This window comes from Tamandua tetradactyla, chromosome 4, assembly GCF_023851605.1.
Source record: "Tamandua tetradactyla isolate mTamTet1 chromosome 4, mTamTet1.pri, whole genome shotgun sequence".
NCBI classification, from domain to species: Eukaryota; Metazoa; Chordata; class Mammalia; order Pilosa; family Myrmecophagidae; genus Tamandua; species Tamandua tetradactyla.
The window spans coordinates 21248181-21263787 of record NC_135330.1 but is presented as its reverse complement, the minus strand read 5'-3'; the positions used below and the strand labels follow the sequence as shown (position 1 = coordinate 21263787).

The following is a 15607-nucleotide window of genomic DNA, read 5'->3' as shown; positions in this document are numbered from 1 at the left end:
TGCTGGAGACCCGGGTTTGACTCCTGGAGTCTGCCCATTCCAAAAAACAAGATGAGGGGGAGATTAAGACATTCCCAGATAAACAAAAGCTGAGGGAGTTCATCGTCAATAGATCAGCTCTGTAAGAAATGCTAAAGGGAGCTCTTCAGGTTGAAAGGAAAGGAACCTAGACAGTTGCTTGAATCCTTATGAAGAAATAAAGATCTCTAGTAAAATGGTGTGGGTAAATATTGTATTTTTACTATTGTATTTTTAGATTGTAACTCTACTTTTTAGCTCTTGCTTGATCTAAAATACAAATGCATAAATGCAATTATAAATCTGTGATGTAGGGTACACAAAGTTAACAAAGGTGTAATTGATGACAGAACAACGTGCAAGGTAGGAGAAACAGGACATAAGAACATATAAGTTAATGTATAAGTTTGGGTATGTTGATGAAGTTAAGTTGGTATCAAATCAAACAATATTGTTAAAGATTTAGGATGTTAAATGTTTGGGGGTGATGAAAATTTTTGGTAATAGTAGAAAAAGATTTTGGTGATAATTGCAATATTGTGAATGCAATTAATAGCACTCAATTGTACGTATGAAACCAGTTAATATGGAAATTTTTTTAATTGTATACATGTTACTGCAATAAAAATGAAAGAATAATTATTGAGTATCCCAAAGAACATATCATTATATAAGAAACTAAAAATGAAAAAGTTTAAAACCACTTATTCATTTTTAAATAGCCCAAAGATAGCATAAGGCAGAGGTGATTTTGATGGGTGAGCTAAGTACGACACCCACTAATTTTTTGTGTGCCCATTTTCAAGGGCTTTCACTCTTTTTCTTGTCCAAGATAATGCCTTGATATTATGAAGTTAGCTTTGACCTCATGGACTCCCTCATGGACCCTTTAGCGAACTAAAGGCCTAGGTCATGAACTGGAAAGCCTTTGATTAGATGAGGAAAATTCTAAAAGACAAGACAAATTATTAAACTATAATAGATGATGGTGACGGTAGCACAGCCCTGTGAATGTAATTAATACTACTGAAATGTATACTTGAAAGTGATTAAAATGGGAAATGGTATACGTTACCCAATAAAAACTTTAAAAATACTATTAAACTAAATCCAGCTCATCTAAAGGGAGTGACTTGACTCCTTTATAAAATTACATTAGGACTGTGTTTCTTCTGGGGTCATTAATTATTAAAAAATTTTAAGGGAAATGGCTGGATAGGTGGATAGATAGGAAGATATGCAAATGGGGCAAAGTTAAAATTGGTGGATCTGGATATCTGGAGGGTGGTTGTGTTGGAGTTCTGTGTGAGTTTTGCATTATTTTTGTAATAACTGTCCTGTAATTTTGAAGGTATTTTAAAATAAGTTTAAGAAAAAAATGAATTAAGGGAAATGAGCAGGTAGTACATTAACACTTGTTAACGAGTTGGCTACGGCTGAGGGCAGAAGAGCTGAGGCAGTGCTCTGCCGGGTATTTAAAACAGATAAGGCACTCAACAGAATAATAGAAAGAATAAGACTGAGGGCCACGAATGGTTTTCAGGACTCCACCTAACGGTGGTATGACCACTGGCAAGCCCCATAACCCCCTTTATATTCCCCATAAAAAGGAAGCAGTTGGACTCAAGTTTTCTGGGCCCAAATCCAGGAAGTCCTAGGCTTTTTTTGCAGCATTTAGTTTTTCATTCACCCAACAATTCTCTCTCCTTTACCACTATTTCTGGCTCTGCTTCCCTTCTGGTAATAATATCTGAAGCATGCTCCAAACCAGGAAGATAGGAACTCCTGAATTAAATCCAGGCACCTTCCTTTAACACAGACTTTCTGTGTTTGGTTATTTTGTGTGATCTGAAGAATTTCAAGGAAAAAAAATCCCCTTCTCCAAAATGCCTCCCTCACCCAAGTGCCCCATCACCTACCACTGCAATCATTAGACTCTGTGTTTCTCTCATCTTTATTTTATTTTTCAAAGCATTTACATCTTTTCTATCTTTTGATAAGGAACTACTTCTTTAAAAGGAACTATTTTCTCCTCACCCTTCTGTAAAGCATTTATATTCAGAAACAACTTTAATCATCATTTTAGAGAGGAAATAACTTCTTTCAAGTTTCCAAATTAGATTTACAACTAGTCTTTTATTTTTTAAAAAGCAAATACAACTTCTTTTTGTTAGATTACAAAAGTAATACATGCTCACAATAACAAATTAAAATACTACAGAAATGCACAAAGTAGAAAGTCAAGTTTTTCCTCTCCCTCAAGCCTCTGATAGTATAGCCAATAAATAGTTAAATACTGTTTGCACTTTGAAGTGCATCATTTCACACTTTTTGCTATGTAATCCTATATCCATATATAGAGACTATTTTAGTTTTCATAAATATTAAATTTCTTATATTTTGTCTAAGGACTCTGTGGGAAAGAGAAGTCATTGAGCTTACCCTGAGGTGGCAGAAACCCAATCTGTTTTGTATCTAAGCCCACGACTTTGGCCAAATGACCCACTCCTTCTCAAGCTAAAGAAACAAATATTTATTGGCAGACTCTAGATAATGTCCCTGGGCTTTCTGTTTTGGATATTCTGCTTCAGTCTTGGTCCTTTTCTTCTCCAATGCTGCCATTTCAGATCATTAAGGCCTACCTAGACTATTCACTGTACCACCAGCTGGCTGGCTACAAGGGCATGTGGTTCAAGTATGAAGTTATGGTCATGGAGCAGATCTTCCACCTTCCCCTCAAAGGCGAGGGCGTTGAAATCGTGGCATACGTGGCAGATACACTGGGCTCTATCAAGTTCGTGATGGGTCACTTGGACTTGGCCATTGATTTAGGTAAGGGCTGGCTGGGCAGTAAGGGACGTGAAGATACAAGCATTGTCCAGAAATACACTGGAATTGTTTTCTTCCCAGGCTCTCGGGCCCATAAGATGTGGGCACTGCTCCGGAATCCCAACAGACACTATCAGGTCCTCTGCAGGCTTAGTAAATCTCTCTTCTTGAAAAGCAGGTATTTGTCTTAAAAACATTTTCCAAAATTAGGGGGAGGAAGCAAGATTGAATATTCTGGACTCACTTTATTATGGCGATGGGGTGGGGATAGTCATATAGTTTATAATAAGATGGTGTAACTGATATTAATCATCCTTTACTTTTGGATTCCACTGTTTTGTTTTTTAACCTCTTTTTTTTTTTTTTTTGGTCTGTATTTAATCAGGGTAACATGAAAATTTGAAAGTAATTAGAGGAGTTCACTTGATTTTTAGAAGATGTATTTTTTAAGTGAAGAGGCATTGTCTAAAATAGTAAGGAAGGAGATGGTCAACATTCATATGAATAAGTATACTGGGCTGATAAGACATAGAATCTTTGTCATCTAGGCAGATTATTCAGCTGGGATACCACTGTTTTTTTAAAAGGAAAACTTTCACATGCATCACCTCTAATTTGGCTGATCTTTCAAGAGAGGAAAGTGTGTGTGCCCATCAGGCCCGTGACCGCAGGGGAGCGAGGCAGTCATGCCCAGTACCGGAATCAGGTCTTCCCCACTGCTAGGTGGAGGGAAAGGGAAAAGTCTCACAGGTAGGCAAATGCCCAGGAATTGAACAGCCAGGATTAGAGCCTCAGGTCAAGTTGACCTGATTGTGGTCACCGTGATAGAGCAGACCTATGAAAGAACAGTTTAAACAAGGAGCCAAGTTGAGATTTAGGTTACAGTCCTGAGTTGGGGTGGCTTTGAGGTCTAAAGGACTGTATTTGGTCCTGAATTACTAGACAAGACCAAGACTAGACCAGGACTACATTTCATCTTCTCCTCCCAACCCCTTTAATGCTCCTCCTATTCATACAATTGTTTGGGTCCTGTGAGGGAGGTCATTTCCTCAGGGCCTGAGAGAGTAGTATAATTTGTTAGTGTCCCCATCGCCAGAAGGCACTGTATCTCAACAGGGCTTCCTAGGATATGGTGCTGAAGCCAGATTCTAGAAAGAGTCCTGCACAAGAACCCCTTCTGCCTGCCATCTGTTTAGCTACCACTGCTTATACCTCCTGGAACTTTGGAGCCAGCACCTTTTAACTTTCACTGAGATGAGCATGAGAATCCCACCACTTTTTAATTCCACCACCTTTTCCTTTCCATAGTTACAAGCAATTGATCCAGGTGCTTGGGTGGCTGTGGGATCTTTCTGCAACAGAAGATCACATCTTCAGCAAGGCTTTTTTCTATTTTGTCTGCCTGGACATCATGCTTTACTTGGGTAAGCTTAGATTTGGAATTTAAAAGAAATAAATCATCACCTGTGCTGATGTTGTATGGTGGCTGTCAGGACTGAGACTTTGAGACCACTGGGTTTCTAACTGGGAGGACTTAAAGGACTTAAGGAGGGGAAGAGCCTTGTCTTATGAGCTGAGGAGCCATCTGGAAAGTGAAGAGTATAAGGGAGCAGTGAGGAGGAGAATTAAATCTGGAGGAACTTGTTGGGCATAAACTGCAAGTTAAGTAGTCAGATCAATTTGCACATGAATAAATGTTAGCAGTTGATAATGTCTTACTATGTGCCTTTTACTAGAGCTATTTAATTTTTAGGAGGATATACTTAAAGACTTCATGCTTTAGAATGGAGGATTGGATTTCTAATGGTTAGAGTTCCAGGCACTGGTAGCTGTTGGAAAAGGTGATTTGGAAAACAAGTTCTTTCCTGGTAATCTTGAAGTTACACCAAGTAGGCAGCCCTCAGTTTCCCTCAATATACACATTAAACTACTGGGTCCAACCTGGGAACTTTTCCCCTCACCCATGATTTTGAAAGGGGTTGCAGATACTGCTGCCATCAAGAGAAGATGGCCAGAAAGTGAGAGGAAATGGGTGGAAAGATGCAGAAGCCCCAGGCTGCACTGAGAGCCATCCTAGGAAGGGCTGATTTAAACCCTACTCCTGCCTGAATTACACTGTGGAATTATATCATATATGCATAACATTCCACAAAACAGCAAAGCACAGGGCGGTGAAGTCATGTGGTCATTGCATCCCAGGGGACCCTACGCATTCATCGAGTCATCAGAGAGTAATGCCTCTCCCTGCAGAGGGAAACTGAATTGTACCGGGAACTGTTAGGCTAGAAAGGTGACTACCTCCCACCCATCCGCAAAGCTCTCCTGTTTCTGTCTTTTTAAGGCTTTTTTTATAGGACGTTTGAAGAATGTTTGGACTTCATATGCCAAAATGAAGACAACAGAATCCTCAAGTTCCAAAGTGGCATCTTGCTGGGACTTTACTCGTGTATAGCTATCTGGTAATGGTGTACTGCATGTCACTGAATTCCCAAAGTGATAATGTTGAGTCCTGGAAAACAGTTCTATGAATTTTTTTTTATTAAGGTGTATTTATAATTCATACCTGAGATAGTATAAAGGCATCAGAGGGTATTCACATGACAGGCATCTTGGGGGTCATCTCATTCATCACCTTCAACTAAGGTCACAGAAGCAATGACGTCTCAGTGCAACATACACATCACATTATGGAAATACAGGAATCAATGAGAAAATATTACTTGCCTCTGAGGAGTGTTGGGCTTTGAGAAGAGGACTAATAAATAGCTCCACTTGCTTACCCACCCCCACCAAGATCTAAATCAAATTGAAAAATATTGCTGATAAACTGCATGTTGGGGGATATGGTTTATATCTGCAGGAAAGTGAGCTTCCTGTTATTGAGCTCCCACTTACCAGCAGGCAGTTGTGGAAACCTGTAGGTCTCCCCCATAGAAGCAGGCTTCTTTCTACCCCACTGCAGAGAAAAGTGCGGGATGGGTTCTCAAGATGTACGGGAGAGGCAGGGGCAGAGTCTCACATGCCCAGTCCCTCTCTCCAAGTCTCCAATCAACTAGGTCACTCCTTATCGGAGGAGTGAGTGAGACAGGGCAAGAGACTTGGCACTTTGTACTAATCGTGCTTCCTCAAGTGGAAGGAAGTTTCGGGGGGTGAAGTATTACTGCCCCTATTCCCCATTAACCCATTAAGCCTGAAGTTCAGTCAGTCCCTTTAAGGTTTTATCTCATTAACTGTGTGACGATGGCCATTCCCCTCAGGGAGGAGATCACAGTCAGCAGGAGATTCATCTTCCCTCCTTTACTAGGATGTGTTTCTCCATCGCCACTGTTTGGGGCGGTTGGTGGGCGGTTTTGATTTTGCCCCTGAAGGTTCTGGATTGGGCTAAAAGAGAACTTTAGTAGAATTACGTCCATGGATATCCCCAAGGCTAAAAATCACTCCTTATTCTGTTTCCCATCTCAAATTATATACAACCATGTTGTCCAATATGGTCCAATCAGAGATTTTGTGATGAGACTAAATGAGGATATGAAGATATTCCTAAAATAAAATGCCACAAAACAGCTGCTTCAGATTGAAATATAGAGTCCCTCATTATAAAATCCCTTAAGAGAATTTAAAGTCCCCCAAATTAATTATCCTTGCCTGTTAAAGACCAAAGAAATTAATATTTAAAGTCAAATTAACTTGCCCATGTGAGGTAGGTTCAAGGAATCTAAAGTCCCCAAATCATCCTTCCCAATTTCTGATTCTGCTCTGTCTCAGCTGCAGGGTTCTGTGAACAGCTGTGGCCTAGACCAAGGCTCCTTCCTCAAACCTGAGCAGTCATTAGGAACACCTGGAGAGGTTGTTAAGGCAGAGGCTCTTGGCCCCACCCTCAGTGTCAGCTTAATTCAGTTTGTTGGGCCAGAGAAACTGCATTTCTGAGGGGCACCCAGGGGATACTGATGCTTATTAAGCCCTTGGGCCACACTTTGAGAAGCACTGGCCTAGTCTGTTTCTTTGGAGTTGAATCAGTTTCTTCAAACCCCAGAATTTTTAGCTCTAGTGTCTGATATACCTCACTTTTTAAAAAGTCCAAAGAACTAAGAGAACACATAAGATTATCACAGCCCAAGACCCAAATTCACCAAATTTAGAAAATAAGCCAGTGCCCAAACCAAAAAGTAGTTATCCTAGGGAAAATTATATTCCTATAACCCAGTACTTACTGGTGCCAGATATCCCAGTGGAAAGTCAATAGTATCTGAAATAAGGAGGGTGGACAGTGTTTCCTAATTTCAGATACACCAGGATTTTCAACAATCATTACCAATTGTCCAGAATCTATCAACATTGAACACGCACTCAAATGAGAGGAATTTCCCACTCAATGAGAAACCTTGATATTCTGAAGTTACCACATCCTAGGTGGAGAGCCTAAATTACATATTATCTCTTCTCTCAAGAGAGCAGCAATTTGAGAGGCTGTTATGAAGCCTGGTCTTAAGGACTTGCCTCACTTCTTCCCTGTTTAACATCTTTTTATCCTCTTAGTGTGCATTTCCAACAATCCAGGGCTTGTTGGATGATGGCACTAACTGGTGATGTAGCCCCTATGCCCTATAAAGTGTAAGCCTGCTTAGTTTTGAGTTGCAGTGCTGTTGCCTCTGTTTTTAGCTGTGGCCCATACAGCTTCAGGTATTGGCCATTTTCTTCAATATGAACTCTACCCTCTTTGCCCAGAGGCTTAACTGAGGAAGCAGTTTAAAAGTTAAGAGCACAGTTTGTCCGGTCAGAAATACTTGGGTTTGAATCCCAGCTGTGGAACAGCTAATAAACTTGGACCACGTATTGCACTCCAATACTTTTCTCATTTAGAAAAGGGAGATAACATATCTACTTCACATGGTTGCTGGGAAGATTGCATGCGTTGGTTAAGGAATACATAAAAAAGCATGGTCCATAATGGCTGGCATTTAATATGTGCTCAATAAATGGTGGCTATTACTACCTGATTGTTCTCAAGTAGTCTATTCTCTCCTTGTTCCATATCACATAATTTTCTCCTGTTTTAGGGAGAATGGAGTGGGGAGGGGTGGCAGGTGGCAGGCTTCCAGAAGCCCAGGTTCCAGAATGTGCACATCCAGAGAGACCTATTTCAAGGGTGATACTGCTTTTTTTTTTTTTATTCTTCTGTGGTGGTGCAGGTATGCTAGACTTCAGAAATGGGACAAATTTCAAATATATTTCAATCAAGCTAAAAATCTAGTGCCAAGAAGAACCCCGACAGCACTTTACTGTGAAGGCATCAGTCGTTATATGGAGGGGCAAGTTCTCTACCTTCAAAAACAAATTGAAGAGCAATCTGAGACTGCCCAGGACAGTGCAGTCGAGCTACTCAAGGTGAGGTCTTCCTCTAGTTTACAGTATAAATCACTCCTTAAATGGATTTCTGCCTATTGCCTGTGCTAATTATTTTCTCTGATTACAGAATTTATACATTTATAATAGAAGTTATTGAAGGCACCCCCCAAAATAAAATAGAAAAAAAAATTGCTGATAATCTTACTAATCAGAGAGAACTACTTTTTTTTTTTTCACATGGGCAGGCACCAGGAATCGAACCTGGGTCTCCGGCATAGCAAGCAAGAACTCTACCTGCTGAGCCACTGTGTCCTGCCCACATAACTACTATTTATATATCGAAACAGTGCCTTTCAGGTGTTTCTCTCTGTGTATGTGTGTGTCTCTGTGTCTGTGTCTGTGTGCACATGAGCATATGAACTTTACAAAGATGGCATAATACTACATATGGATTGTAATTTGCTATGAAAATATATTATGAATAATTTCCTGTTGTTAAATTGTCTTCTATTCCACTTTTAACGGGCAGCATAATTTTCTAACTTATGGATATCCTATTAGGTTATATAGTCAAACTATTTTAGATACAAATTTTCTGCATTTTTTTTTCCTATTGCTGTGGTAAACATCCTGGTAGATAAATCTTTGCACACAGCCCGAATGGTTTTCTTTTATAATTTTAAATATTCAACTGATGTGCATTATACACCAGGTACTAGGTACAAGAATGAGCAAATTAGACCTAATTCCTGGCCTCCAAAGCTTACAGCCCAGCATAGGTAAGCGCCCTAAGAGAACGAAGGGATAAACCCATGGTCTCATCAGCTTGGCAGCTCGTTTGCCTTGTTCTCTTAAAATAGGTAGTTTCCTATTGCTGCATAACAAATTACCACAAATGTAACAGGTTAAAACAATACTTGTTTATTATCTCACAGTTTGGTAGGTCAGAAGTTGGTAGGTTTGGCTGGGTTCTTCACTTAGGGCTTACAAGGAAATATCAAGGTCTTAGCCAAGTTGCGTTCCTGCCTGAAGGATCCAGGGAAGACTGTCTGCAAGCTCTTTAAGGTTGTAGATAGAAGCCAGATGCTGACCATGGTAAGGTACACACCCCTATTTCAGGGATGTTCAAGTGTTTAAAAACAGTGCGTCTTGGGATCAGTGAATTATGGTAGCTCATTTAATCCTCTGAACATTGTTATGAGGTACATCTTTCTTCACTCATTTTATAGAAGTGAAAATCTTAAATTTTCCCAGGTTGAAGCCCAGTCACTACCACTCTAATACCCACCCACAGTCTCAGGGTCTCTTCCTGCAGTTTGTTCACAGAAACGTACTTAAATCACTGCATATAAAAACATAAAAGTTCACTGTCACCACCGCATTTGGGAGGTATGTACTCTTTGACATAGAACATGTATTTATATCTCCGATTTTCAAAGAATGTTCTTTCTACTGGCTCTCAGGATATGGAAATAGCTTGGTTATATAAAACATTATTTTTATGCTATAACTTGACAGTGGGGTAAATGTCTCTTGCTTAAGTTATAAAAAACTCATGAGGGATCTAAGAAATGCTTAACTCCATGTTGCTCAGAAAAAAAAATAGTTTTTTTTTTACCACTTTACACACAATTTAGATCCTTTCTCCCCTCAAATACCAGACCAATTGCACATGACAAATGAGTTGGCTGTCATTATCACTTCTAAATATTAATTGAGTACTAATAAAGGTATACCTTACTTCTGTCCAACCTAATGTATGAAAATCCAGATAGATAAATTAGCTGGTGATGAAAAGAAAGCATGTCTTTATTTGATGAGTAATAAGGTGATAAAACTTGCCCATCCCAAAGATAGTTCAAGTTAAAAATACAACAATTGCTACTGGGAATACAATACAGATAAATAGAACACTGTTTTTGCACTAAGAAGTTTGTGATGTTTTTGAATTCAAGAAGAGAGTAGGGGCGGGGAGCCCAGGGATGGGGTGAGCCATGTGGAGGAGTATAGAGAATACAAGAATACAAACGAGTTCAAAAATCAAACTTTGTATCTTTCACAGTACACACAACAATGCCTTGCCTACAGTAAATGTTTAATTTGTTGAATGAATAACAACGGACTGGATATGTAACAGGTTAGTCAGGAAAGCTCAATGTTTTAGATTCCATTTTCATAATAATGAAATGAATGCAATAAAACAATAAGACATTTTTATTGGCCATCAAATTAGCAAAGATATGAGAAAAGACACATTCATACTTTGGAGGAATCTCATATACTTTCAAGAGAGCATTCTGGCAATATGCAGAAATGTTTTTAAAATATCCACATCACATGGCAGGCAATTCTCTTCCCAGCAATTATCCAAAGGAAATAATCTGATGGTAAATAAAAATTTACCTAGAAAGAGGTTAAACTCAGGTGATAGTGTTAAAAGAAAAACTAAGGCAAAAGCAAAAAACAAAAAACCCCACAAAACTATATGCCCATCAAAAAAAAGTTTAGTGGTGCACGGGTAGTTCAGTGGTAGAATTCTTGCCTGCCATGTGGGAGACCCGGGTTCGATTCCCGGCCCATGCACTCCAAAAAAAAAAAAAAAAAAAAAAACCCAACCAATGAACCAAACAAAAAACATTCCACAAAAAGTGCTGCTATACTGGAATATTCACATGGAAAAGAATGAAATGTGACCTCCACCACACAGCATACAAAAAAAAAAAAAGTTTGCCTAAGTCAGTAATCATTCATTTAAACATTGGACTATTTCCCATAGAAATCTGAATTTCTGACTTTAAAATACTGGAATACCTGGCAATGCTAGATCCACATTCCTGAAAGGTAACAATCTGGCTAGAATTGAGGAGTGATTGACAGTTGGATCAGGCATGCCCTTTCCAGTATGACACACTCCCCTCTGCCTCCTATAATGCTACATCAACCTCTTTATTTTTGTTTGCCTGTCTCCTGTCAGTGTTTAAATTTGTGAGCCCTAATACAAAGTGTCATGTCATCAGATAATGTTTATGAGATTAAATGAAAAGAAAAATGTTACTACACTGTGTGATCCCAACCGTGTGTGTGTGTGTGTGTGTGTGAAATTGGCAGGGCAATAAAAAGTAGAAAAGTATGTACCCCCAAATTTAAAATATTTCCTTCCAAGTGCTAAGGTTATGTGTGATTCTTATTTTCCTTTTGTGCTTTTCAATTTTTTCCCTATGTTTTCAACAATTAACTTATATTGATTTGAAATCAGATGAAAATGTCTTTTAAAAAAGTGTTTGCAAAGAATTAAAGAGGATATCCGGCTGGGTCTGACTATGGGACTACTCCAGAAAACAGCTGTAATCTTATATCCACTATTTCCTATATATATCTCTGCATTGTATTTTCTCACTTGATTGCTTATATCCTTGATCCTCCATCTACGGAGGAAATAATTTGGCCGTCAAGGACCCCTTTCTAATTCTGATATACTGTTCTCTCCTAGAACTTGGAAAGTCTGGTTGCTCAGAACACCACTGGCCCTGTCTTCTATCCAAGGCTCTACCACCTGATGGCCTATGTCTGTATATTAATGGGTGATGGGCAAAACTGTGACCTCTTCCTGAACACAGCCTTAAAGCTCTCTGAAACCCAGGGAAATGTGCTGGAGAAATGCTGGCTGACCATGAGCAAAGTATGTGCCGCCAGCTAACAAGCTGGGGTGGGAGGTGTGCACCCTTCTAAGGGAGCCCCAGAAGTCTACTGCCCGGTTAGGTTTCACCAGGCACAAAAGGTTATCTCAAGCCTTCTGGACGCTTACTGAAAGGGGTTACAAGTCCGTAGTTCAGGTTGGTGAGACTTTAGATTCTCATGGAATCTTCCCCCTTCCAAATATCCTTTAGCATGGTCTCTGCTCCTCTCCTGTGGCTCTTACAACTTTCCACTTTGTGTACCTTAGTGTGCACATATTTCCCCCTCTCCTCAAGAATATAAACTGTTAGGAGGCAAACACCACACTTAGTACCTAGTACAGTGTATTTATACTCCATCTTTGTTGAATAAGTGAATGAGTTTACAATCTATGTGCTAATTTAAAAAAACAAATCAGTATCCTATTTGTTTAGGTAGCAAAATAAATTATTTGTCTATGGGTTCACATGATTTTAAAAGCTCTAGGATGTTTTGCTCTTTCTGATATTGGACCATCTTGATCACACATGTCAAAGAGCACTGACGAATTCTTTGTTCTCTTTGCTTCCTCTCAGGAATGGTGGTACTCAAGCTCTGAGCCATCAGAAGACCAATGGCTTCAAACAGTCTTAAGTCTCCCATCGTGGGAAAAAGTCTCATCAGGCAACGTAAGCATACTGGACATCCAAAAAAACAAATTCCTGATGAAAGTTAACATCCTGGACAATCCTTTCTAACATTTCACGAAAACAAAGACTTTAGTGAAATCTTGCTATTATCCATTATTAACTTTCTCTGGAGCCTGTGTCCTCCAGGTTCCTAAATACATTTTTTGTTTCAGTTATAGAGCCAGACACATTGGTCAAAAAGGTTGCTAGTGTCCTGCTTCACTTCCTCCCAATTTTACATAAATCACCTTTACACAAATTGCCTTTTAGCTTGGCCTGCTTATTTCAATTCAGGCAAAATCGTACCATATGGAAAAGCTTTAATGTCAAGACGGTACATGTTACAACCATTACATTTCTAATATATCAAAATTAAAATTTTTTATTTTTTAAATGTCCAATTGTTAAATCCTTTGCATGTAGCAGCAAACTTTCATCAAGGTCTGTAAAGAGAAGATTTTTTTGTAGTGTTTGATGCCAGCTTCCAAAGCCAGGGTGATGTCCTAACCCCTCTAACCACATACATCAAACATCTATGGAAATACATTCTTTCAAAATTGAAATATTAGGAATTTTTTATCTTGGTAACTCTTATATGCTTAGAGTTTTTCCCCCCCAATATTTAAGAAAGTGTTGTGATTTATCTTCATTTCCCAGATGTAAAAGTAAGGCTGTGTATTTTTTCTCCTGATAACATATAACTGAATTCCACAAAGGAGACTGGATAGTCCCAATCGGTATCACCTGGTTAGCCACAGAGCCCTGACTGCTGTTCTCACAGGATGGAGCAGCACCAGTCTAGGAGTCAGAGCATCAGGTTCTCACATGAGCTTGGCCACAAGCATCCATGATTCCTACGAACTCACTGCATGGTTGTGAGTATCAAATAAGATAGTGAAGCGGAAAAAGCATTAAAAATTACAGTGTCGTACAAGTAAAAAAAAAGATAGTATGATTATACGGATGACTGATTTAAAACTTAAACACATCAAATATTAAACTTCAAGTGTGGTTCTCTTCAAAGTTGTCACCCTGGAAGCTGCAGACTTGTTCCATCGTTGAAATTCCTTCATTATTTTGTATACAATCCGTCTTATCCATTGACTTATTAATGCATTCAACCAACACTTTTTGGCTAACTATCATATACCAAGGACTGATGATCTCTGGAGATCCCATCACGAGGGTCACAGTCCTCAACCTCAGCCAGCTCAGAGATCCAGGAGAGGAAGTGGACATCTGGTAAACCTCACTTAGCCCATTCCATTGTAATTTCAAAAGAAGTGTGTACCAAGCTTACAGAGCACAGTGGAAATCATGGCACAAACAAAACTCATACTAAGTAATTACTCTGAAACTAAGTAATGTTTCTTTATTAAGCCATCATTATAAGCAATGTCTTAACTCATAACAATTCCTTACATTTGTACAACTCTTTAAGACTGCAAAGAGTTTTGAGACCCAGTCTTATCTTCTCCCTGCAACTCTAAGAGGTGAGAATGGCAGGTGCCTAAGGTTATCTGGCTAGAAGGTGGCTAAACTGGGGCCCAAACCCAGAAATCTTCTCCCCTTGCCTAAGCATATGCTACTTTACTCTGGTGCCTCTTGGTCTGGGACTCTGCAGACCATTAGGAAACTCAGCCCCTTCTTAAAATGGTTAAGCCTCTGTCTTAAATGGTTATGTTCATCCGAAGATGCTAGTTCTCTTTAGCTTACATAAAGTGGACCTAGCTCTACCTTTAACATCACACAGAAATTAATTTAACCTTCTTCCTTAGGATCCCTTCAACCCTTGAACATATCTCCTGTGGTTCTCTTGAGTTTTCTCTTCTTCAGGCCAAACATCTCTAGTTCCTTCTACTCCTAAAATAACCCGATTTTGCATTCCTTAAGCATTCTGTTACACTTCTCTGAATATACTCAAATTTATCTCCATTTCTTTTTAAGCTGAGTTAAAGCGTGGCCAGTCTGGAAAAGAAGGGAACTTTCACTTCCCTTGTTCCACCTAGAAGAGTCCTATTAAAATAGCTTTTGCACCCTCATCTTTTGGCAACCATTTCTTTGAGTTACTGTGGACACATCAACTGACTGGAAGATAATTCCAAGTCAAATTTCCTCATTTGTAAATGGAAAAAAAAATAAAGTACCTACCTCATAGAGTTTGTTTTTGACATTACGTGTGTTCATATGAGCAAAGAATTTAGAATGCTGCCTGGCATACAAAAGGAGATGAATAAGAATTAGCATTTAATACCACCACATGTATGCTGACAAGTTCTCTTACCTTGTACTTATGCAGTTTGTTTTACTTCTTTAAAGAAAACAGATGGTGCAGAGAGAAGAAACTTAGAGGCACAATATGGTCTGCTATTAACAACTGAAAGCAGAAATAAACTAAAATATGTGTATAAATGCTGACAGACAAAGAAGTTAGGCCTTTGGCAGTTCTCTCTGAGAGAGGGCCTTGATCTCTACTACATGCTCCCCTCCCAGGTTATATGTTTCCCTTCTCTTTAACTACTCGATACCCCAGATTAAGTCTTCCTGTTGTAACTTCAGGTAGGAATAGTTTTAAGACTCCTGTTAGAATCTAGCATCCTCTAGTTGCCAGTTTGCATTAACTGAAGATAGAATCTGGAGACAATACATTTCCAACATAATGCTGTCTTTATGAAATACAATTGGAAAAAAACATGTGGGAATTGGTTCTTTGGGTACCGGTAAGAAAACTACTACAGATCTATCATTTAACTCTAGCCATTCTATTCTAATTTGTCCTTTCCCTGCCACCGCCCTCATTGTCAGTCCCTACTGCACAGCAGAAGATGTAAAGACTCCTCCGGTCCAGGTTGGATCCTGCTCTTTTGACTGGGCTTCTGCTCCTGCTGCTACTCATTGGCTGCATATAGAGTTGACCAGGAGGGCAGTCCCGAGACTCCTCCAGGCTTTAGGTGTTAAACAAACACTAGTGAGCACCTACCATGAGTCATACTTGGGGCGGGGGGTGGAGAGGGGTACTGGGGAGAGAGTGGTGAAAGAGTCTTGAAGGATACACTATGGAGCAATGGTCT

The 15607-nt window shown here is 39.4% G+C and overlaps 1 protein-coding gene and 1 non-coding gene across 6 annotated transcripts in view; both read left to right on the top strand.

Annotated features, from left to right (window-relative positions):
• Positions 1 to 12878, top strand: part of ADCY10 (adenylate cyclase 10) — a 130421-nt gene extending 117543 nt beyond the window's left edge. For 4 of the 5 annotated variants that reach the window (XM_077156883.1, XM_077156882.1, XM_077156881.1 and 1 more), the window contains 7 exons: positions 2646 to 2850; positions 2929 to 3025; positions 4156 to 4271; positions 5189 to 5306; positions 8037 to 8232; positions 11684 to 11872; positions 12444 to 12878. In XM_077156883.1, the coding sequence (XP_077012998.1) occupies positions 2646 to 2850; positions 2929 to 3025; positions 4156 to 4271; positions 5189 to 5306; positions 8037 to 8232; positions 11684 to 11872; positions 12444 to 12605 (1083 nt within the window). In that variant the 3' untranslated portion in view covers positions 12606 to 12878. Of the gene's footprint in view, positions 1 to 2645; positions 2851 to 2928; positions 3026 to 4155; positions 4272 to 5188; positions 5307 to 8036; positions 8233 to 11683; positions 11873 to 12443 lie in introns of those variants that run through there. The other variant, XM_077156885.1, reaches the window with a different exon arrangement.
• On the top strand, positions 10706 to 10776 carry TRNAG-GCC (transfer RNA glycine (anticodon GCC)). Its single transcript has one exon. It is a non-coding gene; the product is annotated as a tRNA-Gly (tRNA).
• Positions 12879 to 15607: the final 2729 nt, after the last annotated feature.